Source organism: Macaca nemestrina, chromosome 12, assembly GCF_043159975.1.
Source record: "Macaca nemestrina isolate mMacNem1 chromosome 12, mMacNem.hap1, whole genome shotgun sequence".
Taxonomy (NCBI): domain Eukaryota; kingdom Metazoa; phylum Chordata; class Mammalia; order Primates; family Cercopithecidae; genus Macaca; species Macaca nemestrina.
The window spans coordinates 11,048,145-11,075,413 of NC_092136.1; the positions used below are offsets into that span (position 1 = coordinate 11,048,145).

The 27,269-nt window shown below is 51.7% G+C and overlaps 2 protein-coding genes across 14 annotated transcripts in view; one reads left to right on the top strand and one right to left on the bottom strand.

Moving 5' to 3' along the window:
• The window catches only part of LOC105469473 (organic anion transporter 7), a 169,165-nt gene that overhangs the window by 45,133 nt on the left and 96,763 nt on the right, over positions 1-27,269 (bottom strand). Inside the window, exon 1 of one of the 11 annotated variants that reach the window (XM_071074447.1) lies at positions 8,883-9,059. The exons of the other annotated variants lie outside the window; for them this stretch is intronic. The gene's annotated coding sequence lies outside the window, so the exon portion shown is untranslated. Of the gene's footprint in view, positions 1-8,882; positions 9,060-27,269 lie in introns of those variants that run through there. 11 annotated transcript variants of the gene reach the window in all.
• Positions 3,556-27,217, top strand: LOC105469475 (solute carrier family 22 member 8). Of its 3 annotated transcripts, none has more exons than XM_011720505.3 (11): positions 3,556-3,684; positions 4,429-4,786; positions 19,185-19,288; positions 20,160-20,314; positions 20,913-21,081; positions 23,850-23,973; positions 24,184-24,299; positions 25,247-25,461; positions 26,144-26,252; positions 26,395-26,598; positions 26,686-27,217. In XM_011720505.3, the coding sequence occupies exons 2-11, from the start codon at positions 4,454-4,456 to the stop codon at positions 26,783-26,785; spliced, it is 1,629 nt and encodes a 542-aa protein (XP_011718807.1). In that variant the 5' UTR covers positions 3,556-3,684; positions 4,429-4,453; the 3' UTR covers positions 26,786-27,217. The 3 variants fall into 3 exon arrangements, with proteins under 3 accessions (XP_011718807.1, XP_011718806.1, XP_070930534.1); XM_011720504.2 differs by having other exon boundaries at positions 4,450-4,786; XM_071074433.1 differs by lacking the exon at positions 26,686-27,217 and having other exon boundaries at positions 4,450-4,786; positions 26,334-26,512.

Sequence of the window (27,269 nt, forward strand, 5' to 3'; positions counted from 1 at the left end):
AGAGGAGATCCTACCTTCCTCTGCAGGGAATCACTTGATGGAGCTGATGGCCCCTTTAGGTGGTTCAAGCAGAAAAGACAAAGGGATTCCAGAAGGTGGGAGGAGGGGTCGCCTACACAATTGGAAAATTTCACACAAAAGTCCAGATTTCAAGCTATTTTTAAAATATCTGAAGATCTGGCAACCAAAGCCTGCACATCCCCATGGCAACACCGGCTGGTGCTGAGCGGGCGCTGCCCCCTTCAGACTGGACATGCGCTCTGCAACTCCTCGCGGCCCCGCGCTCCCTTTCGCTGGCACTCTGCCCACCTCACTCGGCCACATCACCTGGCCCCCTGGGATGAGTTGGCCAACCCTGGCTTAAGACATCCCATGAACAGAAAGCCATGCTGGGACATGGGGACAGTGGCATGTGTCCCCTCCGCCTGCTGCTAAGGAACGTCAGCCTGGGGTCCCGCCCTCGAGTTCTTAGGCAGGTGTCTGGTGTGAGGGAGCTCCGGGAACCACATAATCCGTTCCCTGTGCTGGATTCTTTGCCAAAATGCAGCGACGCCCTCTTGAGGAAAGAGGTGTCGTTCCAGTGCACACCAGAAGGGGGCGACTCTCCCAGCCGTGCCTTCAGAGCTGCCCATGAGGGCCATTCCTAGCCTTGCCCTGGCAACTGGAGCACAGCCCTCGGAGCGTCCTGTGTCCCTGCCCTGTGCCACCTGAGGTGGCAGCTGAGGCCCAGGCTGCCTGGCAACATGATGGGCTCGACCAGAATTGACTGGGCCAGGGCCGCCTCCAGGGACCCAGGAAGGCCCTCAAGAAACCCACGCACCTGGAAGCGCTTTCGGCCTGTGCCCAAGGGCTGGAGAGCACACCTCCTGTCCTGGCCTCTCTTCCTCCTCTTCTTCCGGGAGTGTCCGGCCTTCCTGAGGCCTGTGCCCTCAGGGCTGACCCTGTCACTAAATACTGTGTGCTTGGCACTGTGCTCAGGCTTTATACACTGTTATTTAAAACCCCAACAATCCCATAGGTAGGTTTTATTCCCCATTTGGCAGTTACGAGTGAGGAAACTGAGGCTCAGGCGGGCATCACCTGGCCAAGTCCACGCAGCTAACAAGAGGTGGAGTCGAGATTCAAATTCAGGCCTGCGGAATCCTCATTCCCTGAACTGCCTCACTCCCATAAAGGAAACTTTAGCATCAACCTGTGAAGGGAGAGAGATTGGGGTTTGAGGGCAGAGGGCTCTTCTGGTCACTTTCTCTCTCACTTTAGCCGGAGCATCCCCCCACACCCACAGACCCCACTTTAGCCAGAAGACCTCCATTGTCTGCTTTATACACTGATGTTATGAACCCAATATATTGTTTGAATAAAAGGTTTCTGGTGCTTTTTTTTTAAAAAAGCCACTTAACTAATGAAGAGAAACAAGAGGCGCACAGAGAGAGTGATCTGGCCAAGGTCATATAACAAGTGCATCACACAATTCCTGATATCACTAATCCAATCACATCCATTAGGGGTTGGGGGCGCTGCCCGGATGCAGCTGCCCCTGGCTGGGCAGTTTAGATATGTATACTCTGGCTTTACTCCAGCAGCCTCAGTGGGGAGTCGCCAGGCTCCTTTAAACAACATTCCACTAGGACAGGAACAGATGGATAACCCAAGCCAATTAGGAACCACAAAATCTCCAAGAGGGCGAATGCCCAGAGCAGGGGGAGCTCGGGGCAGCAGCCCAGCTCACTGCAAGCCTCACAGTCGAAAACCTTCCTAAAACAACCCCTTGGCTGCCTTGGAGCATAATTTAATCTTCCTTTGATGACTCCGGATCTCGCCCTGCCTCAGGCCCCTCTGAGAGCATCAATAACCGCTGGGCCCAGGTGGGAAGCCGAGGGGCAGGGCGGGACCCAGCTTGACCAGCTGACCCTGACCTGCGGTGGGAGGGAAGCTCAGTCTGGACCCTGCGGGCTGGATGCTGCCTTGGTGGAGAGGGGGGCCCGGGAGGAGAGTGGAAAGCCGTCCCTAACCAAAAAGGGGAGCCCTAAGGGGGACCCTCCCTAGCCCCCAGAGCAGGTGGGAAGGGGCAGCTCCCAGGGGTTTCTGGAGGTAGGAACAGAGAGGTAAAAGGAAGCAGGAGTGATATTGAAGACCAGCCTAGGTGACTTTTTTTTTTTTTTTTTTTTTTTTTGAGACATAATCTCGCTTTGTCACCCAGGCTGGAGTGCAGTGGCACAATCTTGGCTCACTGCAACCTCTGCCTCCCCGGTCCCAGTGAGTCTCCTGCCTCAGCTTCCCAAGTAGCTGGGAACTATAGGCGCACGCCACCATGCCCGGCTAATTTTTGTATTTTTAGTAGAGATGGGCTTTCTCCATATTGGCCAGGCTGGTCTCGAACTCCTGACCTCGTGACCCATCCACCTTGACCTCCCAGAGTGCTGGGATTACAGGCGTGAGCCACCACGCCCAGCCTTCTAGGTGACTTTTTAAGGGAGAGGCAATATATTAATAGTACAGTGCCCACATAGGCTTCATAGAAAATGTTGGTTCTAAGGGAGGGAATGGGCTTAGGGCCACCCTGCCCTGCCCTGTGCTTCCTGGCTGGGGCATGGTGAGGAGGTCACTTAATCTCTTTGCCTCAGTTCCCTAATTATTAATGCTAGACTAGTCACAGGGCTGCCGTGAGGGTTAAACGAGTCTAATGTTGGTGGCTAGAAGTCGGGGTCTTAGACCGAAGTCTGCTGAGGAAAAGACCAGAAGAACAGATAGGCTCTCAGGTGAGGCTGGACATTTTGCTTTGTTTTGTTTTGTTTTCTTTGGCTTGTCTGTATTTCCCACATTTTATGCAAGAAACACACATTATTATATAATTAAAATAATATTCAGAGTGAAAATAAAACAGTAGGGACGGCACTTGGTCCCCAGGGGGAAGCGGCTGATCCGGAGAGAGGCCTGTCCGTTGAGGGTGGGATGGAAGGGGACAGTTCACCTGTGTCAGAGACGCAGACAGGGAGGTCCTGGCTGCTGCCCCAGGGGCCCAGGAGATGGCAGCCCTGCATCCTGGGGGATAGATGAAAGTGACATTTTCTGTCTGGGTATGCCCTAACACGTCCTGAGAGGCAAATCCCCTTCCCCTACTCAGGAGGTGCCAGGCAGGGGAGGCAGCACAGAGGAGAATGCTGCCTGCTTACGGGCACCCGCGTGTTTCCCATTGGTTGTCCTCAGCTCCAAGTCCTCTGAACATCAGTTGAGAAGAACCTTGAACCCTCAGCGGTCAGGCCAGATTCCTTCCCAGACTCTCCCCTCGGTGAGCCCGCCTGGGCTGCTCGCACTGGGTGGATGTACAAAACGGAGGCAACCTCTCGGGCTTCCCATTTGGGCCCATGGTGTCCATCCAGCAGCCCTGCTAGGCTCAGCCACGCTGCCCCACCCCCACCAGCCTTCGCTGAGGCAGCCCTTTGAGGAGAGCTGGGCTTGGTGGGTCCACAGCACTCTCCCTGCCAGTGATGTTAATCCGCAAAAGAAAGTCAAACATTAGCCCGGGAAACAGCTTATGCCTTATATAAGCCCCCCTGGGGGAGGCACAAACACAGCTTGTTAGAGCTGAGCTGCCCAACTACAGCAGCAGCCGGCCCCTAGGACAGAGCAGGGACCTCAACTGCACTGATCACCAGCCCCATCGGACCCAGACCCAGCCACCAGGTGAGGAGGGACGGAGGGCCCCCAGCCCAGGCGCCCAGGAATCCCCGGGAATCTCCCGCGGCCAGGCTCTCATTGTGACTGGCCAAGCCACTAGTGCCCTCTGAGACCCACTTCGGGCTTTTACAGATACCCCAGCATGGTGGGCCCAGCCCCAGGGAACTGCCAGAAGCCAGGAGGCTCTGGGCTTGGGGAGGCCTTTCCCACCAGGCAACCTGTACTCTGCTGACCCTGTGTATCTGCCTGGAGCAACTGGGGACACCTGCCACCCACCTCGCAATCCATCCTTTGTAGCCAACATCCAAGGCCAGGCCCCTTGGCCCCTGCTATGTGTCCTGCACTGCTCTGTGCATGCAGCATGTGCGACCAGCCTAGCTGAGCACACACATGCTCGTACCCACAGGTGCACACACACGCAACACACACGCGAGTTCACACAGCTGCGTCCTTACGCTCCAGCCTAAACGAGCACATACCTATAGATACCTTTGTGTCCACACACCTGGACACACACTTACACCTTTGATCCCATAGCCCTCCATGCAGCTGGGTTCTTCCTCAGGCATCCGCACAAGAATCTGCGGCTCCACACGCCTGAGCTTCCACATCCTTACACAGTCACACACGCACCGCTCCACACACCTGTGCTCGCGTAGCCACCTGGTTCACCCTCTCACATATGGTTCCATAGGCCCACGCACCACCGGGCACACACAGACCTCTCCCGGGCCTATGCCCTGCCCACAGCTCTGGCTCATCTTGCCCCAGTGCCATGACCTTCTCGGAGATCCTGGACCGTGTGGGAAGCATGGGCCGTTTCCAGTTCCTGCATGTAGCCATACTGGGCCTCCCGATCCTCAACATGGCCAACCACAACCTGCTGCAGATCTTCACAGCCGCCACCCCTGTCCACCACTGCCGCCCGCCGCCCAACGCCTCCGCAGGGCCTTGGGTGATCCCCATGGGCCCAAATGGGAAGCCTGAGAGGTGCCTCCGTTTTGTACATCCGTCCAATGCCAGCCTGCCCAATGACACCCAGAGGTCCATGGAGCCATGCCTGGATGGCTGGGTCTACAACAGCACCAAGGACTCCATTGTGACAGAGGTATGCCTGGGCAAACCCTCTCCCTCCACTTACCCATGTGCCCCGTACCCTGGCGGGCAGCAGAGGACGCTAGGGTCTGGTATTCCCAGGAACTGAGGACAGGCCACTGGGCAGGCAACGAGGAAGGACCTGAGTGCAGAAGCGCCAAGAGCCTTGGCTTCTTCCCACTCAGAGTCCAAGCAGTGCTTCAACAAACTGCTACCGAGGGCCTGTTCTGTGACAGGCACAGAGCTCAGCTCCGGGAATACAAAAATGCACCATGCCTGCTCCCAGGGGTCTACAGCCTGGTGGGGATAGCACCCATTAAGAAAAATACCACACAAAGAAGTGTAAAATCGCAACTTCAAAGTGACTTTGCACTATGACCTACCCCTGGGGTAGGTGTGAGAGTGAGGGCGTGGGGAATGGGCATTGAAGGAATCCTCCCTACACAAATGCCCCTGGAACTGAGATAGAAACATCAGTCAAGGGCCAAACAGGCAGTGAGGGAAAGGAGGAAAATTCCATCTTGTGCAAAGGCCCCAAGGTGGGAGGGCTGTGGAGGAGGGACCGCACAGGCTTGAAACACTCCACAGCAGACCCAGAAAATGTCTCATCCCCACACACAGGCACTCGTGGGTTCACCTCTCATTCCCGCAGCCCTTCACTGATTCATTGACTGTCTCACCTGCCACCTCAGGGAAATCCAGAGTTAAATCGGACTCTTCAGGGAACTGACAGGCCAGTCAGGAGCCTATGCTAGGATGAAGATGAGAAATTGGGAATTGGCTTGTATTGGACATCACTAACCGCCAGGCACATTTGGGTGCTTTGTTTGTAGACACTGTCTTGCTTGATTCCAACGTGATGCTCTGTTGAAGGTGAACTCTATCTCCCCTCACAGAATTTTTAAAAATAAAAACCTAAGACTCAGAGAAGGGAAATGATTGTCCAGTGCCACATGGCTGGTCAGTTTCAGAACTGGAATTTAGAGCTAAAGCCCATCAGAGGTACAGGGAGACAAATGTTTATGGGAGTCCAAAAGAGGGAGAAACCGTTGGATTCAAGGGAGGCTTCATGGAGGAGGTGGCGTCTGAGCGGTGAGCAGGGACTACTGTTTTCATCCTCCCTCGGGAACCATGAACCCCTCAAGGGCAGGATCCCGTTTTTCCTCATGAGAAGAGATGTGTTGCAAAGCCCTTACCTGGTGCCAAGCACTATATGTCTGTGGGCTCCTGGAGGCCCAGGAGATGTAATCTCTTTAAGAGAAGTATTATCTCCAGTTCACAGATCAAGAAACTGAGGTTCAGCTTGATTCCATGACCTGCCTATGTTACACATGGCTACAACCTGGCAGAGGCAGGATTTGAATTTAAGGCTATGTTCAGAGTCTGTGTGATTGCTATTCATTTGTTTAACAAATATTTTTATATAAAGTGTTCACTATGTGCCAGGCATTGTTCTAAGAGCTTCACAGATATTAATACTTTTAACCTTCCTGACAACACGATAAGATAGTCTGTATTGTCATTCTCTCTCTCAGATGGGGAAACTGAAGCACAGAGAGGTTAAGTAGCTTACTCAAGGTCACATAGCTAGTAAGTCGCAGATTCAGGACCCAAACACACACACCTGCACTCCACACCACCACATTTGCTGCTCTCATATCCCTAGATTATATCCCCTCCCTGTCATGTTTGCTACTGTTTCCCCCCAGCACCAAGCATAACGCCTGAAACCCATCAAGTATCCATTTATGGACACCCAATGCATAATACTAAGGACACAAAGTCAAAGAGCGGCTAGCCCTGCCTGCCCTCCAGGAGCACACCACTAGTGAGACGCAGACCCACTCTCAAGGATCATGGGCAGTTGGTGGAATACACACGTTTCCCAAGGCAGGGATTTTCTGCTGCTTTGTTTACTACTCTATCTGCAGCAGCTAGAATAGTGCCTGGCACAGGGGAGGTGTTCTGTGGAATGAATGAATGAATGTGCGCTTTGTACACTCAGAGTGCTCTGAGGCCCAGGGGAGGGTTATCTAACCAGCCTGGAGTGAGGATCAAAGTCAGGCTGGAGTCAGCAATGCCCACACTGTTCATGGAGAGGTGGGAGTCAGTGAGCAGTGCACCCCGGGCAAAAGGAAGGGTGGCGGGGGAGAAGGGTTAAATGCAAAGGCACAGAGGCAAGAAGAAAGACCCGGCACAGTAGCTCATGCCTGTAATCCCAGCAGTTTGGGAGGTGAGAGTTAGTAAGCAGTGAACCCTAGGCAAAAGGAAGAGTGGCGGGGAAGGAGGGTCAAATACAAAGGCACATAAGCAAGAAGAAAGGCCGGGTGCAGTGGCTCACACCTGTAATCCCAGCTACTTTGGGAGGCCAAGGCAGGCAGATCACCTGAGGTCAGGAGTTCAAGACTAGCCTGGCCAATATAGTGAAACCCCGTCTCTACCAAAAACATAAAAATTAGCCAGGTGTGGTCGTGCCCACCTGTAGTCCCAGCTACTCAGGTGGCTGAGACAGGAGAATTGCTTGGACATAGGAGGCAGAGGTTGCAGTGAGCCAAGATTGCACCACTGCACTCCAGCCTGGGTACAGAGCAAGACAACCCCGTCTCAAAAAGTCAAGACTGCAAGGGCCAGGGGAAGGCTGGAGGAGTGAGCAGTAGGATATGGGGGTCCCCAGACACGGAGCTGGAGAGGACAGCAAGAGGGCCCATCTTAGATGATACAGAGGTGAAAGTGTAGCCTCTGTCCTAAGGGCAATGGGGAGCCAGTGACTGTGGTGGTGTTAAGCAGGAGAGTGGCACCACAGGTCACCTTCGAAGGCTTGTCACTCTGACTGCCCCTTAGAGTAGTTTGTGGAGTCTTTTAGTCCAGCAGCGGGGAGACCCATTAGCAAGCTGCACAGGGATCCAGGACAGAGACGACAGATAGAAGGGACAGTCAGAATAGACACCAGGAAGGTCAGGAAGTTGGAATCTCTGGGACCTGGTAACTGAATGCAACTGAATGATGTAGGGAGGGAGTCAAAGATGCCTCAATAGCAATAAGTGAGTTTCCAAATGTACTTGCCATGCACCTGCGACCTGGGAAGACAAACAGGAGTACAACTACCCAGGTCCTCCAAAAACACAGAACCTAGCCAAAGAAACAAAAATCTCACAGGGAACAATTAAATCACCATCAATAACATTCACTGCATGCTCGCACTGTGCCACATGGTTCTAAGCACTTCGGCCACATAAACTCATTTCATCTTCACAATAACCCTCTAAGGTTAGCACCTTTATTATCCCATTTCACAGATGAGGAAACTGAGGGACAGGTCACCGGCCCAAGGCCTCATGTTTCATACAGGATGGAGTGAGGAGTCAAAGTCAGGAGTCAGGCTCCAGAGCCTACGCTCCTCAGGAATGCACAACCCCCAACCCACAATCCGTAAGGCTGACTGTGTACCCTGCTGCCCAGGGCATCACAGATCCTCCTTCCCTGCCTCCAGTAGCATCTCCAGGGCAGGGACCATGCCTCTCTCACCCATCTCTGTCATCAAGGGACTAGATACATGGCAAGCGCTCAATTAACACTGAATGAAGGACTTGCCCCCTCAGAGCCTGGTGGGAGAGACAGACGGGAGGGATGCAGACCCTGCTCACTGCAGGGAAGTGGCTTCCTTTCCAGAAAATCCCTCGAGCAGCCTCTAGGAAGGCCAGACGGGGAGAGAGGTTGCAGGCCTTGAACCCAGTCAAGCATCAGTTCACGCTTGAGCCAGTTCCCAGTCACCATTTCAGCAGCTGAGACAGTGTGAACCACCATCCCAATAGGACACCAGAGGTCGCCAGGCCTCAGGGCATGCACCCTTCTCTGGGTCAGGTCTGGCCCAGGCATTCATCAGGCGCTGGATCCCTAGGACTCTCCGCTGTGAGAGCCCTTAGGAAGCATCCCTGCCCAGCCATTAATGCATCAGTGGCTGGACCCAGCCAGCCACACTGGTACCGGCACAGCAAGGGCAGACCCTTTCATCTTTCTGTTCTGGTTCAGCCATAACAAGTCCAGCTCCATGTGCTTGGGTCAGGTTCTGGCGCCCCTTGGCTAGAGACAGAGCAGTGGCTGGACCTTACCTAGAAGTAGGTCTCTGACGCAGAGGCAGGGAACCGCTGCGTTGGCTCCAGGTGAAGAGGGTGGTAATGAGGAAGGCAGGGTATTTGGCGAAGAGCAAGGTCAGTCCAGGTGACACCCGTTAGTAGAAGCAAGGAGTCATCCCGCAAACAGTGTGGGATCGTGCACCAGAGCTCACAACCTCCCTCTGCCAATGATCAGGAATGTCATGATCCCTAGAAGTCTCGGATTCCTCATCCGTAAAAAGGGCTAAGAAAGCAAGTGTGAGGGTTAACGGGGATGACGCAAGCACAGTACTGAGCCCAGGGCCTGGCACACAGCATTCCATTTTCATGTTAGCTGCACTGCTTGCTGGTGCCATGCTTTTTTGCTGTTGTTGTTAATAGGGATGTCTGAGAACTAGCGGGTTTGTCCCCATCAGAAGAGAAGGGGGATCCCCCAGTAAAAAAGGGTAGCCAGCTCTCGCAGTTGTTTCTGGCTCGCCCAAGCCCTGACTTTGCCTCCCTCCTCAGCCTGGCCCTCCTCTTCGGCTCAGATCCAGCTCCTCCCCTACAGTCAGCAACCTGGCAAGTGACCTCGCCACTCCAGCTTCAGTCCCCTCATCTGTAGAATGGGGATTTTAGGGATCCTCCCTCTTGGAGTGGGCAAGAGGGCTGGAGGACTGAGCTGGTGGAGTGCGCAAGCCCAGCACCAGGTCTGGACAGGAGTGGAGCCAGTCTCCCTCCCCCTTCTGATCCCCTAAGCTTTCCTGGCAGGGGTGACCACAAATTCCTTTCTCTTGGTGCAGCAGAGAAGGTCAAGATTTTTCAGAATGAGCTTTATTAGAACATTAAGAGAAAACAAAGGCCTTTAAGTCTGGAAAGCATGGGAACACGAATTCTGGACGCTGGGCTCCCTGGAGAGGCACGTACCCCATAGTCCACACCACTGAACCTCAGCTTGTGGGCCTCAGGGCCTCGGCCGGGCCATGGATGAGCAAGACTCATCTCTCTAAGGGCCCTGGGCTTCCTCTCCGGGCCTTGAGCCTCCCTGTCTTGTCTCCAGGGCTGCAAGAAGCCCGTCTCCCACCCTCTCCAGGGGGGAAGACTGCTCCAAGGGGCCCTCAGGTCAGCTGCTGGAGAAGCAGAGAGGCTGCCCAGTGAGGCCTCCGGGGAGCAGACTTCCACCCCGGGGAGGGTCCCCTGCCGGGTCTCTGGTCAGCCACCTCTGACACTCCTTCATCCCAATCCCCAGTCCCCAGTTGCCCATCTCTCATCTCCAGCAGTACTTCTGCTTCACACCCCCATTTGCCCACCCTCAGCCCTGCCGGGGGCTCATCCTCCCCCATCTCTTCCCTCGCCTCCAATCTGACTCCTGGGAAAAGGCCTGAGAGCCCCCACCCAAACCACTTTTCAAGCCAGCCTGATCCCTATTGACAGCCCTGACCTAGAAAGCCCCTGATTATGTGCACAGGAGGAGCCGGGACCTTCCTGTGAGCTCTCCAGGATCAGGAACTCACCAGTAAGCACCCACTGTATGCAGGGCCCTGGGCTGGCGTTTGCATCCCTTCTCTCGTGACCCTGCAAATCAGGCACCATTGTCCCCATTTTACAGAGGGATACACTGGGCTCAGTACACTGGGCTCAGATCCAGAAGGTGGCCTTCCCAGCCACACTGGTGGGTCAAGCTTTTATAGAAGAAGGGGGGTGTTGGGAGGTCCTGACTACAGAATCCATGCCCTTTCCACTGCATTACCTGTTCTTGTGAGCGCAGGCCTTACAATGACTTAATGACATTAATAGTGACAAGAATAATAAGACAGCTATTGTGAATTGAGTGCCTGTTTTCCAGGTATAAGTGCTAGATGCTTTTCATTCCTATGTCATTCACAAGCCTGAGAAGCAGGTACTAGGTACCTGTGGGTACTGATGAAGAGGCTGAGCCACACAGAGGTTAAGTAATTGGCCCCAGAACACATAGCTCCTAAGTGGCAGAGCTGGAAACTGATGTCTTTTTAACTGTCCCCAAGATACCTGGCTCATCCTTTCTGGTCCTTGTGCCCCAGCACAGGTTCCTTCCGGGATCCAGGAATGCACACGGGCAGCAGCAATTCTCCCCTAAGCTAGATCTGACCTAGCTCTAAAAGGCCCCTGAATGAAGGCAGGCTATTTCCTTGTTCCTGCTCTAGGGGGTAGGGACCACATATGTGGTTCCAGGCAGAGCCAGCTCCCCACACACATAGCAGGGCCCCATCCCGCTGATCATGGTCCTGATCACAAACGGCTCATCCTGACTCTCTGCAGCCCACTTTCTGCCTCATGCTCTGCAGGGGCCACCTGGCCTCGCTTCTTGCTGCTCACTCTTTGGATACAATGTCAGAGCAGCTCATCTGGCTCTGACCTTGACTGCCTCCTTGACCACAATCCCAGCCTATGCTGGGCTCTGCTGTCTTACAGTGGCCCACAGTAACAGCTCCCGTGTATGGTGCATTTCCTTCAGCAGCCCAGGCCTCAGAGCATGGCACGCAGGAGGCATCGAGGAGCTGTGCTCAGGGCCAAGGGCAGCATCTTGGGTCCAGCAGACCTGAGTTTGAGGCTCTTTCTTGAAATGAATTAAGCTATGCTTGAGCAAGCCACTTACCCTCTGAGCCTCAGGTTCTTTGTCTATAAAAAGAGATAACAATAGTACCTACTTTATAAGGTTATTATGGCGCAAATTGCAAAGCTTTCTCCTGAGCATAGTGCTTTTCTCTTTCTTCCCCACCACCTTCCTGATGCATCAGCCCACACAGGAAGGCATGGCAGTGAGTTTCCTACCCTTCCCTTCCAGAACCCAGCTCCCTCGGGGCTCGGCTATATTCCAAGAAAGGAAAAAGATGGTCAAGAACACTGAGCTAGGCCAGGCGCAGTGGCTCATGCCTGTAATCCCAGAATTTGGGGAGGCTGAAGTGGGTAGATGACCTGAGGTCAGGAGTTTGAGACCAGCCTGGTCCAACGTGGTGAAACCTCATCTCTACTAAAAATACAAAAACTAGCCAGGCATGGTGGCGGGTGCCTGTAGTCCCAGCTACTCCAGAGGCTGAGACAGGAGAATTGCATGAACCTGGGAGGCAGAGGTTGCAGTGAGCCGAGATTGCGCCACTGCACTCCAGCCTGGGTGACAGAGTGAGCTTCCATCTTAAAAAAAAAAAAAAAAAAAAAAAAAAAAGGCCGGGCGCAGTGGCTCAAGCCTGTAATCCCAGCACTTTGGGAGGCCGAGACGGGCGGATCATGACATCAGGAGATCGAGACCATCCTGGCTAACACGGTGAAACCCCGTCTCTACTAAATAAATACAAAAAGACTAGCCGGGCGAGGTGGCGGGCACCTGTAGTCCCAGCTACTCCGGAGGCTGAGGCAGGAGAATGGTGTAAACCTGGGAGGCGGAGCTTGCAGTGAGCTGAGATCCGGCCACTGCACTCACTCCAGCCTGGGTAACAGAGCGAGACTCCGTCTCAAAAAAAAAAAAAAAAAAAAAAAAAGAACACTGAACTAGAATATTGGGAGTGAGAACATTATGTGGAATTGCCAAGTTGATGAGACGGATCAGCCACGGTCATGTCAAGGACTAGAAAGAAGCACCAGGAAGTTGAGTAACTAGCTCTGTTCAGCAAGTTGCCTTTCTTCCCTCTCTGGGCTTCCTCAATGAAATAAGGGTAATTAAATCTAAGGGCTCCAAGTGGCACAGCCTATGCGTGGAGACACAGTCCAGGGAAACACAAGTCACACTCAACACTTTGAGTAACAAGCAAGACATCTGCTATAGGTTTTCTTAACAGAGCCTCCTTAGGGGCTTTGAACAGAAAGCATGCCAAAATTCTCCCAGCCCTGTTCACTCATTAATTATTTGCTGAGGAAACGTTAACATATACTACCTAGCAACTACTCTGCTAGCCATTAGAGATAAAAACTCAAGGCCAGGCGCGGTGGCTCACGCCAGTAGTCCCAGCACTTTGGGAGGCCTAGGCAGGTGGATCACGAGGTCAGGAGGTCGAAACCATGCTAGCTAACACGGTGAAATCTCACTTCTACTAAAAAAAAAAAAAAATACAAAAAATTAGCCAGGCGTGGTGGCGCATGCCTGTAATCCCAGCTACTCAGGAGGCTGATGCAGGAGAATCACTTGAACCTGGGAGGCAGAGGTTGCAGTGAGCTGAGATTGCGCCACTGTACTCCAGCCTGGGTGATAGAGTGAGACTCTGTCTCACAAAGAAAAAACTCAAATGAGACATTCTCTGTCCTCAGTAAGATTACAGAATACAAGAGAGCAAACAAGTGAATAAGCAGCTAGAATGCCATGTAATAGGTACCCTACTGGAGGTAAGAACAAGAAAGGGAAATGAGGAGCACCTTACCTACCCTGGGTGGCTAGACACTCTTCTCCTCCATTTATCAATCTGACAAACGCTTACTGACCACCTGTTTGTACCAGACAACCATAAAAGAAGTTCCTGGTTCTCCAGAAAGATGATACTGACATGAGTTTCAAAAGACTGCCAACATTACTAGAATAAGGGGATTATAACCAACACCAAAGCAAAGAGAAATGCAATAGCATGGAGCTTCTGTAGTGTAACCTGATTAAATCCAAGGACTCCGCATGGCTCAGACTATCATGGAGACACAGTCAAGGGAAACACAAGTCACACTCTTGACACCTTGAGTAATAATTAAGACATCTGCCATAAGTTTTCTTAACAGGGCCTTCTTAGGGTCTTTGCACAGAAAGCATGCCAAAATTCTCTCTAAATACCTTCCTCTCTCCCAGAAATTCCAGGATGCCTTTAAAAATCTCTCCCATTTCCTCTACATCTGGTTCCCTATTGCCATGCTTGTCTAGTCCCAATCCGCTTCCGATCACCCTTTATAAAACCAGCAAGTCCTTCAAACATTCAGGAATCATGCCGTATATTAGTTTCCTAGGGCTGCCATAACAAAGCACAACAAATTGGGTGGCTCAGAACAACAGAGATTTTATTGTCTCAGATCTGGAGGCTAGAAGTCCAAACTCAAGGTGTCGGTGTGTCCTCTCCAAAAGCTCTAGGGAAGAATCCTTGCTTGCCTCTGCCAGCTTCCGGTGGTTGCTGGCAACCCTTGGCATTCCCCAGCTTGTAGATGTATCACTCCAACCTCTGCCCCTCTGCATCATAACATCCCCATGTGTCTCTCTTTTCTTATAAGAACATGAGTCATGGTGAATTAAGAACCCGCTCTACGTAGTTCAGTATAATCTCATCATATTATAACTTAGCTACTTACATCTACAACAACTCTATTCAGAAATGAGGTCATATTCTGATCCACGAATTGTTAAAACTTACATGTATTTTTTGGAGGGACACAAGTCAGCCCATCACAGTTGCAGATCTCAGATCTGAGTTTCAGTCTCTGTCCTGAACCACGCCATGCTTGGGCAAGTCACTTACCCTGTGAGATCAGGTTCTTTGCCTATAAAAAGATATAACATGAGTACCTACTTTATAAGGTTATTATGGCATTATCTGCAAAGCTTTCTCCTGATCTTCAGGGAAGATTTGTGTTGGTCTTCAGGGAAAATAGATTTGTGTTGATCTTTAGGGAAGCCATGGCCACATTTTTCTCATCAGTTCTGATGTGCTTCATTAACCATGAAATCTCTGGAGCAATTTAGAGTGCAATTGAAGTTCAATTTTTAAAAAATATTTAACCACAAAGCACTCCTCCTTCCAAGCTTCAAAACTTCATTGAAGGATGATAATCCTCCAGTAGACAATTTTTCCATAGAAGGTTTTCCAATCTGACTGTGAAGAAAAAATACTTCTTTCCTGCTCACTGGCGTGTGGTTATATCCTCAGCACACACAGCCTAGACACTATCCATCTTGACATGCGCTCATTCTGGTGAAATGAGGCAGTTCTCCACATAGCATTTGGAGTGTGGGCCCTATGACCGACCTCTCATGTAGACATTGGCAGATCTCTAACTTCTAAGGCTTTCAATCCCTCTGTTCTTTCTGTGGAATGTTCACACATTCAATTCCACAAGTATTTATTGAGTGCCTACTATGTGTTGGGCGCTGTTCTTGACAATGAAAGTACAGTAGTAAACAAAACAGACTAAAAGCCTTATCTTCACCAGGCTGATATTCTTGGAAGAGGAACATGCAAGAAACCAAAAAGAGGGAAAATTTTGCAGCATTCTGATGGTATAAGTACTATGGAGAAAATTAAGTAGGGTAGAGAGGTATAGGCTACTGGGGGTTATAATTGTAAATAGGGAGGTCTCACTGAGAAGATAACATTTGAGCAAAGATCTGAAGGAGGTGCAAGCCAAGTAGCTATCTGGGAGAACATTCTAGAAAAAGAGAACAACATACGCCAAGACTCTGAAGTAGGAGCATGCTTGAAATGTTTACAGAGCAGCAAGGCAAACAATTCAACAAGAGTGGAGTATGTGAGGGAGAGGGCAGTAGCAGGTGAGAGCAGAGAGGTGACAGGGATAAAGATGTTAACTGATTTTCCAGGGCCTCCTAAGCCATTGTAAGGATTCGGGCATGTTCTAAACAGGACTCAAAGTTTATTCCAGGAATGATATTTTCTATAAATTGATCAATTTTCTGGTAGAAATCAGCTCGTGACAGTTATTCTAAAGCCTACATGATCATGAGCATCATGGCAAGAAACCAAGACCCAGCATATCTGGTCTCAGACGGTGGCGCAGGACAGTAGCCTGAAACTATTCCAAGCAGGTCTGACAATTGACCTTCTCGTGATCCAAACAGATGATTGATTTCTTAAGGCACTAATTATCATGGAGGTTGGGATAAAACTCTAATTTCCATTTGCAACTTCTTATGGGATGTATCAGGATAGGCTAGGTTATTATAACAACAATAATTCATGGTTTGAAGAATATTGAAGTGTTTCTCTTTCTCACGTAACAGTTCCAAGGTGAGTAGCATTTTAGGCCTGTGGGTGGTTCTGCTCCACAGGGTCATTCAGGGACCCAGACTGACAGCAACTCTCCAGAGTTGTTCTAGTTGTCAACCATTCCCACCAACAGGAGGGGAGAAAGCGTGCAAGTCCAGACTAGGGAATCCCTCTTAAGCAGATGAAGTGGAAGTAACATACATCTCTTCTACTCACATTCCATTGTCAAGAACTACATGGCCCCACCCAGTACGAGGTCATCAGTGAAATGTGCTATTTACTATAGAAGAAGGGGTGAACGAATTTAGGTGAACGGTAGGTCTGTCCTTTAGATTTTCCTAAAGGGACTTTACACAGCATGCCACAAAGTACCAGAAGTCTCTCTAGATGCCCACTTGCATACCCACCTCACACCCCCTTGCTTTTTCCTTTGCCTTTTTCCCTCCCCCATCTCCTCCCAACACACATACCATGCAGGCCCCCTTCCCAACTAAAAGGGACCACCAGGCTTGCTGGCCATGCTGGGCCACTCTGAGACAGCTGCAGGACCTGGAGACTCCTTCCACCATCATCCTCCCTCACTTCCAGCTGAGGAAAGTGGGAAAGAGCTCCCTGGAATGTGTGGTTCTTCACCTTTTGGAATGTTTTGCTTCCAAAACATTCTTGTGAGGCATTTCTATCGAATTAAATTCTCCACTTCATTGCACAAGTAATTCAGATGGCTGGAGCAAAGGGATTAGCAGATTAGACCAGACAGGTAGGCAGAGGCCAGAGCATGGAGGGCCTCATAAACCTGTGTTAATGGGGCATTATCTTTACCCAAAGGGCAAGGAGAAGCCAGTGAGCACTTTAGGCAAGACAGGCACCTGATTTGAGTGACGTTTTAGCCCTTCAGGTTATCAGTGAAAGCATGGCTAGGAAGGGATGAGGCCAAAGGCCAGTAGACCTGTCAAGAGGTTGCTGCGGCAGCCTCATCTAGGCCTCAGTTTCTTTATCTGTAAAATAGGGTGATATTAGCACCTACATAATAAAGTTATTGTGAAGATTAAAGTTAAAACATGTAAAGAGTTTAGAACAGTGCCCAGTACCTAGAATGCCCTCAATAAATATCGGCTGTTATTATTAATCTAAGTGCAAGATGATGAGGCCTACACTAAGGCAGTAGTAGTGGAAATAGAAGAATCCACATTCAAGAAATACAAAAAAGCTAGAATCTTGAAGATCAAGTGATTGTGGAGTAGGAGAGGGAGGAAGGAATCAAGGGGGTTATCAGCATGACCTCACTTATATATGGCATCTAAAAAAAAGTCCAGTTCACAGAAGTAGAGAGTAGAATGATGGTTACCAAAAGCTCGGGGGGAAGGGGCTGGAGCAAAGGAATGGGGAGTTACTGATCAAAGGGTACGAAGTTTCAGCTAGATAGGTGGAATACGTTTTGAGATCTGTTGCACAGCATGATGGCTACAGTCAAGAACAATGATGTATTGTTTATTTCACAATAACTAAAAGGGTGACTTTCAAATGTATCACCACAAAAAATGTCAAGTAGGCCGGGCGCGGTGGCTCAAGCCTGTAATCCCAGCACTTTGGGAGGCCGAGACGGGCGGATCACGAGGTCAGGAGATCCAGACCATCCTGGCTAATATGGTGAAATCCCGTCTCTACTAAAAATACAAAAAACTAGCCGGGCGAGGTGGTGGGCGCCTGTAGTCCCAGCTACTCGGGAGGCTGAGGCAGGAGAATGGCGTAAACCCGGGAGGCGGAGCTTGCAGTGAGCTGAGATCCGGCCACTGCACGCCAGCCTGGGCGACAAAGCGAGACTCCGTCTCAAAAAAAAAAAAAAAAAAGTCAAGTAAATGAAGTGATGTTAATTAGCTTGATTTCATCACTTCACATTGCATACACATATCAAAACATCACATTGTTTTCATACATGTAAAATAATTATGATTTGTGAATTAAAAATAATATAATTTTTTAAAAATAAAAATAAAAAAGAGGCTGGATGTGGTGACTCACATCTGTGATCCCAGTACTTTGGGAGGCCGAGGCAGGCAGATCACTTGAGGCCAGGAGTTAGAGACCAGCCTGGGCAACATAGTGAGCTCTCGTCTATATAAAATATCCAAAATTAGCCAGGTGTGGTCATGCACACGTGTAGTCCCAGCTACTTAGGAGGATGGCTTTAGCCCAGGAGATTGAGGCTTCAGTGAGCCACGATCATGCCACTGTACTCAGCCTGGGCAACAGAGTGAGGCCCTGTCTCAAAAAAAAAAAAAAAAATGAATGTAATTAATTAATTAAAAAGAGAATGTTACCAGTCCCTGAGATTGGGACTTTAATAAGAAGTGGGGTAATAAGTCCTATTGAATCTGGGATGTGCCTGTGACTTTATCCAGGTGGAGTTCTCAACTGGGACCACTGAATCTGCTCCTCTGGGGGTCAGAAGAGAGGTTGGGCTGCAGGTAGAGATTTGGAATCTTCAGCATAAAATAGGAATTGAAGCCATAGGAACAGATGGCATCGCCTGGGGAAAGTGGAGAGAGAGGAGGATTCAGGAAGAGCCCTGGGAAACTCCAAGGGCTAGGCAGAGAGAAAGGAGCCGTGAAGGAGAGGAGCGCAGAACTGCAGGAAGCCCGATGGAGGGTGAGATCAGCAGCGTCCACATCTTCCAGAGGGCAAGCCAGGCCAGGATTCGGGACGCTGCGTTGTGGACTGTGAAAACGAAGCTTCAGTGACCTTGATAGGCACAGATTCAGTAGACGGGTTGGCGGCAGGATTGAAACATGAAAAGGAGATGAGGATGGAGTGATACCAAGTACAGCTCCTCATTCAAAGGATTTGGCTTTGAAGGGAAGAGAGAAATGAAGTGAATGGGAAAGGAAAGAGGTGTTAAGATGGAGAGATTTGGACACACCTAAATACTGATGAGGAGGAGCAGAGAGAGAGACTGGATCTGCAGGAGGAAGAGAGGTGGCAAGGATAGAGGAACGTCCCTGTAGAGGAGAGAAGGCAAGGTCAAGGGGGTAGGCAGAGGGACTGGCCTGGGCTATGTGAGGGGCAGGGAGGAGGCAAACAGGGATGCAGGCAACTTGGAGAGGAGGAAGAAGTTGAGGTCAGACCTGGATGTGGCAGCTGAGTAGACTTTGAGACCCATACGAGAGGCCACACATGCCTGAGGGATGCAGGTCAGGGGCCAGAGTACCACAGACAAACCAAGAAGCTCCAAGCCAGGCTGAAAAAGGAAATGGTCCTTGGGAGGTAGGGGTTGAGTCAGGACGCTGGGAGAGGAAGCCCACATGTATGAGGGCACAGGCTGAGCATGGCTGAGCAGGCTGTCTACACTGAGTCAGGCTAGCCCTACCTTTCTCTCGTGCAGTGGAACTTGGTGTGCAACTCCAACAAACTGAAGGAGATGGCCCAGTCTATCTTCATGGCAGGCATACTGATTGGAGGGCTCGTGCTTGGAGACCTGTCTGACAGGTGAGACGTGGGGGCACAGCCCATGGAGGCATGACCCATGGAGACCCCTCCCTACTCTGCTCCACCCATGCACCCCCAAAGAGGCAAAGAGCTGGGGGAGGGTGGGATGGCGCTTGCTGTGTGGCCTTGGGCAAACCTCACTACCTTTCTGGACTACAGCCTTCTCTCCACCCCAAGGCCCTTACGACTGGAATCTTCTAGCCTTCCTTTTTGTTTTTTGTTTTTTCTTAAGACAGAGTCTCACTCTTGTTGCCCCGGCTGGAGTGCAATGGCACGATCTCGGCTCACTGCAACCTCCGCCTCCCAGATTCAAGTGATTCTCCTGCCTCAGCCTCCCAAGTAGCTGGGATTACAGGTGTGTGCCACCACGCCTGGCTAATTTTTGTATTTTTAGTAGAGAAGAGGTTTCACCACGTTGGTTAGGCTGGTCTCAAACTCCTGACCTCAAGTGATTCTCCAGTCTTGGCCTCCCAAAGTGCCCAGATTATAGGCATGAGCCACCGTGTCTGGCCTCCAGCCTTCCTTTCGTCCAAGGGAAAAAATCTCCAGGTTTTGGGACACAGCGTAGTGGCTGTGTAGCAGTGGAGGCAGAGAAGATGGACTGCTTAGAGATGGGTGGTCCTTTGACCCCTGCTCAGTCAGCTAAGCTGAGGCGGATGTAGAGGAGATCACTCATTAACTCAAACCTCTAATTGCAAACTTGTCAAAAATAGCAATTACCAAGAAAGCTCTGTCCAGGGAGGGAACTTCATGTGCCCCACAGGAAAAGGTTGGGGGTCGGGTCCAGCCCTTTGCCCCACAGCCTGCAGAGTCACTCCTCTTGGCAGGCACACTGTGGCTAACTCAGCCCCTCCTCTCCTTTGAGCCACAGGTTTGGCCGCAGGCCCATCCTAACTTGCAGCTACCTGCTGCTGGCAGCCAGCGGCTCCGGTGCAGCCTTCAGCCCCACCTTCCCCGTCTACGTGGTCTTCCGCTTCCTGTGTGGCTGCGGCATCTCAGGCATTACCCTGAGCACCGTCATCTTGAGTGAGCTGCAGTGGGGCAGGGAGCTGGGCTTTGGGGAGCACCATCCAGAAGCCAAAAGAGAATGGGGTCTGGGTCTGGCTCAACCACAGGCTCCCTGTGACCTTGGTCAAGGTGCTACCCCCTCTCAGGACCTCAGAGGCCTCACTTAAACTTAACAGTGACAAGAAGCGTAGTAATAGCAGCTATCAGTACTGAGGACTCACCCTGGGCCTGATACTCTGCTGGGTACACAATCTCCTTCAATAAAACCTGCAAGTCAGCAACACTGTTATCCCCATTTTACAGATGAGGAAACTGAGGCAGAACAAGGAAAGTCACTTGCCACTGGAGAAGCAGTGGTCAAGAGCGTGAGTTTGGAAACAGACACACCTAGGTTTGAGTCCTACCCCCTTGAGCCACAGCTGTGGCATCTGTGAAATGGGGATGATGAACTTACGGTCAGCCTCAGAACAGCAGGAAGCCCCAATGGAGGGCAATATCAACAGCATCCGTGGGGAGGATATCAGTAGCCATAGGGATGCAGAAGCTGGTGCCCCTTCACGGGGAGGTGCCTGGGACCTAGCAGAATGCTAATCTGATCCTTGGACTCCTCCCACAGATGTGGAATGGGTGCCTACCCGGATGCGGGCCATCATGTCGACAGCACTCGGGTACTGCTACACCGTTGGCCAGTTCATTCTGCCCGGCCTGGCCTACGCCATCCCCCAGTGGCGTTGGCTGCAGTTAACTGTGTCCATTCCCTTCTTCATCTTCTTCCTATCATCCTGGTATGTGGCCCTCTCCCCTTCATCTGTTTCCTTAGGCACCCCAGGGCCAAAAAGGGGAGCCTATACCTGCCCAGGCTGGCCAACTCTGTGTCCCCGGGCACCCTGTCCCAGAGTCAGGGACGGGCACTCCAGGAAGGAGGAATGACATAAACAAATGCATGCTGCAGGAGAGAGCAGGGATGGGGGCACGTGGGGAAGCAGGGCCTGCCTGCAACTGAAGAAGAGGGTAAGTGGAGGTGGACAGGATGGGGACCGGCTGGGAGAGCACAGAAAGCTGGGGGAGGCTGGCCTTCATGTGGAGGGAGGTAGAAAGCCACGGAAAGAGTCTGTGGTGCTACAGGCCTGACCAAGTTTCCAGCTGTGACATAATAGCCCAGAAGGACAGACCCAACTGAGTGGGGACAACAGACAGATGGGAGGGGACGGTGCAGGGAGGGGGATTCTGGGAGACTAATCTGGGATATACCTTGAAGGAAAAATCTGGAGAATTTGGGACTGCTGGAGTTGAAGTACAAAGGAAAGTTCAAAGAGGAGCCTGAGCCTGGGAACCTGGGAAAATGGAGGTGCCTGGGTCAGAGACCCAGGGTGGGCCGAGAGCTCATTACCAACATGTTGAACCTGAGGCCACACTGAAGGACAGGAAATGGGTCTTTAGAAAGTAGTCAGAGCTGGCCGGGCGCGGTGGCTCACGCCTGTAATCCCAGCACTTTGGGAGGCCAAGGCGGGGGATCACTTGAGGTCAGGAGTTTGAGACCAGCCTGGCCAACATGGTGAAACCCCGTCTCCACTAAAAATACAAAAGTTAGCCGGGCATAGTGGCGCATGCCTGTAATCCCAGCTACTCGGGAGGCTGAGGCAGGAGAATCGCTTGAACCTAAGAGGTGAAGGTTGCAGGGAGCCAAGGTCACGCCCAGCCTGGGCAACAAAAGCAAAACTTCGTCTCGAATCACAAAAAAAAAAAAAAAAAAAAAAGAGTAATCAGAGCCAAAGAGCAGGAAATCCCCACAGGAGCTCAGGAAAAGAAGTGAAGTCTTGGAGTGACCTTTTATTGAGTATCTGCTACGTGCAAGGCCCGTTTGGGGCATCGACCTACATCGTCTGTGATTCTCATGGCTTCTCTGAGTGAGGGAGACATTATTGTCCCCATTTTACAGATGAGGAAACTGAGGCTCAGAGATGTGAAGCAATTCCTCAGAGTTACATGAAAAGATGCAAAGCTGGGATGGAACATCAGCTCGGAAATGAGAATAGTAGCTCCCAGAGGGGATGGGCAACCTGGGCCTGAGAGCACTCAGAGTCAGGAGGCAAAATGAGGGTGGGCGATTGGCAGAGTACAGTTGAGAGCTTGGGCCAATTCACTGTGTGACTTGGGGCAAGTCTCATGCACTCTGAGCTTCCAGATTTTTCTAGGTAGCCAGGCACAGTGGCTCACGACTGTAATCCCAGCACTTTGGAAGGCCGAGGCGGGTGGATCACGGGGTCAGGAGTTTCAGACCAGCCTGGCCAACATAGTGAAACCCCATCTCTACTAAAAACACGAAAAATTAGCCAGGCGTGGTGACACGTGCCTGTAATCCCAGCTACTCAGAGGCTGGGGCAGGAGAATCGCTTGAACCCGGGAGGTGGAGGTTGCAGTGAGCAGAGATCACACCATTGCACTCTAGCCCAGGCAATAGTGCGAGACTGACTCCGTCTCAAAAAAAGAAAAAAAAAAAAAAAAAGAAAATGATTTTTCTAGGTAAATGAAGATAATGTTGCCTGTCACCCAGAGTTTCATGGGTCTGGTACACAGGAAGGCTCACTAACTGTAAGCCATTCCTGCCATAATTCGCGGGAAGAGGAGGATAGAGTCCAGGCCTTGCCATGGTTTTGGGAGGAAGTCACTGATAATCTTGGTGAGAGCAGGCTCAGAAGACCGTCAGGGCAGGAGGAGGGACAGCAATGGGCCCAGGAAGCTGCCACCATCAGCTGGGGCAGTGGCCTGAGGCCAGGCGACCAATATCCACTCCCTAAGGGCCTCACTGGATCCAGGTCACCCACAGGGGCTACAGCTAAAGCTGACCCCGCCTTGGACCAGACTTCTCCAAACACGACTCCTTTCTCCCCACATCTCAGCCTCTTCCTTTCCTCTTATCCTAGTGACCCTCAGGGACTGCTCAGAATGAGCCAACCTCAAAAGCATAGCCTGGGGGCAAGGGAGAGTGGGGGTGACTGCCCATTTATCAATCCCAGGACCCCATGTTGTGCTCACTCCCTCCCCACAACTCCCCCAGCAGAGTTAGTCCTTTGCAGGGAGAATCTGAAGCTTCCAAAGCCTAGTCCCTAACCTCACCTTAGCCTCCATCCCCCTCTCAAGCTGCCCTGTGGCTAGGCTGGGAATGCAGCCCAAGGAGGGCTGGGGAGGTGGATGTGCAGGACCCTCCAGCAGTCCAGCCTTGAACATGCCGTCCCCTCCCCAGGCCCCACCTGCCTTGGCCTAGAGCCTGGGGCTCCTAGTTAAGGAAGACACCCAACAATAACAAGCGGCCCAGGTCGGGGGTGGAGGAAAGGCTCTTCTGGAAGGGGAAGAAGAGAACACTGGAATTTGTGCTGGCTGCAGGCAGCCCAGGTGCAGAGTTTGGCCAAGTTTAAATTCCATGAAACCTGCAGTGAGATAGCTCAGGTTTCTGGTCTTCCTACCCCTTGGCCCTGGCTGTTGATGTTCTTCCAACCTCTCAAAAGGGGCTCTGGAGTGGGAGGAGCCACTGTGACTGGTCTCTGGCCCCCAGGTGGACACCAGAGTCCATACGCTGGTTGGTCCTGACTGGAAAGTCCTCGAAGGCCCTGAAGATACTCCGGCGGGTGGCTGCCTTCAATGGCAAGAAGGAAGAGGGAGAAAGGCTCAGCTTGGAGGTAGGGGCTGAGAAGGACTATAGCCTGGGAGCAGAACCCCTGTGCTCCACTCTGGGGCTGGCCCCTCCCCTTGCCTCTGTTTCCCTGGCTCACACCTGATTACATCTGATTCCCTGAGTTCCTCTAGAGGCACCAGGCCTGCATCTCCCTCTCTTCTTCCTGCCCACCAGCTGGTCATTAATGGCACCCCTCCCCCTCCTCTGCCCCAAGGAGCTCAAACTCAACCTGCAGAAGGAGATCTCCTTGGCCAAGGCCAAGTACACCGCAGCTGACCTGTTCCGGATACCCATGCTGCGCCGCATGACCTTCTGTCTTTCCCTGGCCTGGTAACCCACCTCCTCCCTGCCCACACCCTGCCAAGGCAGGGGTGATAGACAAGGCCTCCAGCAGGCTCACCTAAGGGCAAGGCCTACGGCATCTGAAAGAGAAGTCAGGGGTTCCCGCTCCTAGGCCACCACAGCCCAGCCCCAACCCCAGAAATCTGCTGCATTCCTGCCCCACACTCAGGTCCAGCCATCAGGGTCTGCTTCCCTCTGGGGTCACAATGCCCCACTCCTCACCCCCAGGACAAATGCTCCAGACACCTTCCCCAGCTCGCATCCCTGCTGCTCAGTGTCCCCACGCTCTCCCTCTCTGTCACTGCCCCACTCTGGGTCAGCTCTGCCCTCTGGAACCCCACAGAGCAAGGCTAGACCAATAGGTTTCAGACTTGAAGACAAAAATTATATTTCTCTCAAGTTTTCTCCTCTGTCTGACTTTCTCCAGCTCCCTGAAAGCCCTTTCTGTGACCTGGCTTCTGCTTTCCATCCTGGCCATTTATTTGTGAATAGGATTCAATTTGTCCAGGAACCCTTCAAAGGGATCCCACAGTTCAGAGAGAGGAAGGAAAACATGTGACCCAGGCATACAGCTCTATGCTCACCTCCCCAGTCTGGATGTTAAACTGCTACCCAACCAAGAGAGATCATTTACTGCCTCCTTTGGTCTCCGAGATTCCCTTCAGTCCCGATCTTCTCTAGAGTCAGTTATCAGCACCTTTGCCACCACACCCTGGACCATGCCCACGTCAGACATGACCAATCAATCACAGCGCTTTCTCCCTGAGCCCAGACACGATCTCAGAGACCTCAAAAGGACACTCAAATAGCCCCTATCATCAGATGCAGTTGGCACAAGAAGTGAAGCTATTCATCATCCTGGTGACCCAATGACCAGCATGGGGAGTGGCTTCTGCCTGGCTGCAGGTGCTAACCAATCCTTCTCTGCCTCTCAGGTTTGCTACCGGTTTTGCCTACTATAGTTTGGCTATGGGTGTGGAAGAATTTGGAGTCAACCTCTACATCCTCCAGATCATCTTTGGTGGGGTCGATATCCCAGCCAAGTTCATCACCATCCTCTCCTTAAGCTATCTGGGCCGGCATACCACTCAGGCCGCTGCCCTACTCCTGGCAGGAGGGGCCATCTTGGCTCTCACCTTTGTGCCCTTGGGTGAGAGACTGGGGCTACCCCAGAACCCTCTGGAAGAGGCTGCCAGGTTGGGCACCAGGGACTTCACTGCTAGCTCTGCCGCTAAGTCACTGTGTTACCTTGAGCAGGTCACTGCACTCTCTGGGGCTCAGGGTCTCTAATCTAGAAAATAACTCAACTGGGCTAGATGACATCAAAGCTTCTTTCCAGATCTGACCTGGACTGGGCAAAGTACGGTGATATCTGGATAGTGTGAAAATTTTTGAAGTATTGAGAGTGTCCTGAGTGATATCACTGTAGAAGATAAACTGAAATGGTAAAATGACAGAGCTCATGCTCAAGAAAGACCCCACAACCTACTCCATCATGACCCTGGAAAAGCTATGCTTATTTTATATGGGTGTTAGTTGGTTGATACACCTATATCCTTCCAAAAGAACTTGAGGTATTTTAAGACAAGAACAAGAACATATACAACAAAATATAAATGGAAATAGAGGATCAGAGGCAGGGGAAAACACAAACATAGCAGGATACAAGCATGCAAAGCATTAGGAATACCAGAAAGACTATTACTCAGCTTTAAGTTTGGATCTGAGCTTCCTGGAAGCCAAAGCAAAAAGGGAGACAAAATCAGCTAAGGAGTGAGAACTCATAGGTGCTCCTGAACCCCGAGGCCCACCACATTTTCTTCCCTCTGCAGACTTGCAGACCGTGAGGACAGTATTGGCTGTGTTTGGGAAGGGATGCCTATCCAGCTCCTTCAGCTGCCTCTTCCTCTACACAAGTGAATTATATCCCACAGTCATCAGGTAGGTGCTGGACCTGGGGCCAGGCCCAGCCAGAGGACACAAGTCAGGTGGGACTGTGGCATTTTCCTGTCCTCTGCCCAGGGGAGCCATCCTTTATGAACCCCACACACAGGTTGCCAATCCCTACTCTGAACCCTCGCAGGCAAACAGGTATGGGCGTAAGTAACCTGTGGACCCGTGTGGGAAGCATGTTGTCCCCGCTGGTGAAAATCACGGGTGAGGTACAGCCCTTCATCCCCAATATCATCTACGGGATCACCGCCCTCCTCGGGGGCAGTGCTGCCCTCTTCCTGCCTGAGACCTTGAATCAGCCCTTGCCAGAGACTATCGAAGACCTGGAAAACTGGTCAGTCACTGCCTCTGGCCCCATCAGTGCTCCTCCCTGGGGAAGCAGGTCTGGGCCCAGGGCTTTTCCTGAGCTCTCTGTCCCTAGGTCCCTGCGGGCAAAGGAGCCAAAGCAGGAGCCAGAGGTGGAAAAGGCCTCCCAGAGGATCCCTCTGCAGCCTTACGGACCAGACCTGGGCTCCAGCTGAGGACAACGGAACCCCCTTTCCCTGCCCTCCAGAGACTGATCCTAGCCAGGCACCTTAGGGGTACAGGGAGGCCCCAGATAGGTCCACCCTCCTGGGATGAAGCCTTCTGAGAGCTTGGTGAAGGTGTCTCCATCACCACCACCAGAGCCTCCTGCCCAGCCCTGGACAGTTCAAAGGTTCAGCCATAGACCTTTCCATACCCATCCCTGCCCTTGTTCTCCCTGCAACCCAGGCCCTGCCATTCTTCTGTCCAGCCCTTCCCCACTGGCCACCTTCCTCCACTGTCCTGGTTCTCTTCCCCTGAGGTCCCCTGATGTCCCCCTGGCTCAGTCCTAACAAGACTGAGTCTTAACAAGATAAGAAGTCCTCCCCTTCTTGACTCCCACACTTTTCTTTGATGGGAGGTTTCAATAAACAGCAATAAGAACTCAAGCCATGATGTTCAGGAGTGGGGGTGGGGATGGGAGCTGGCCACTGTGTGGAC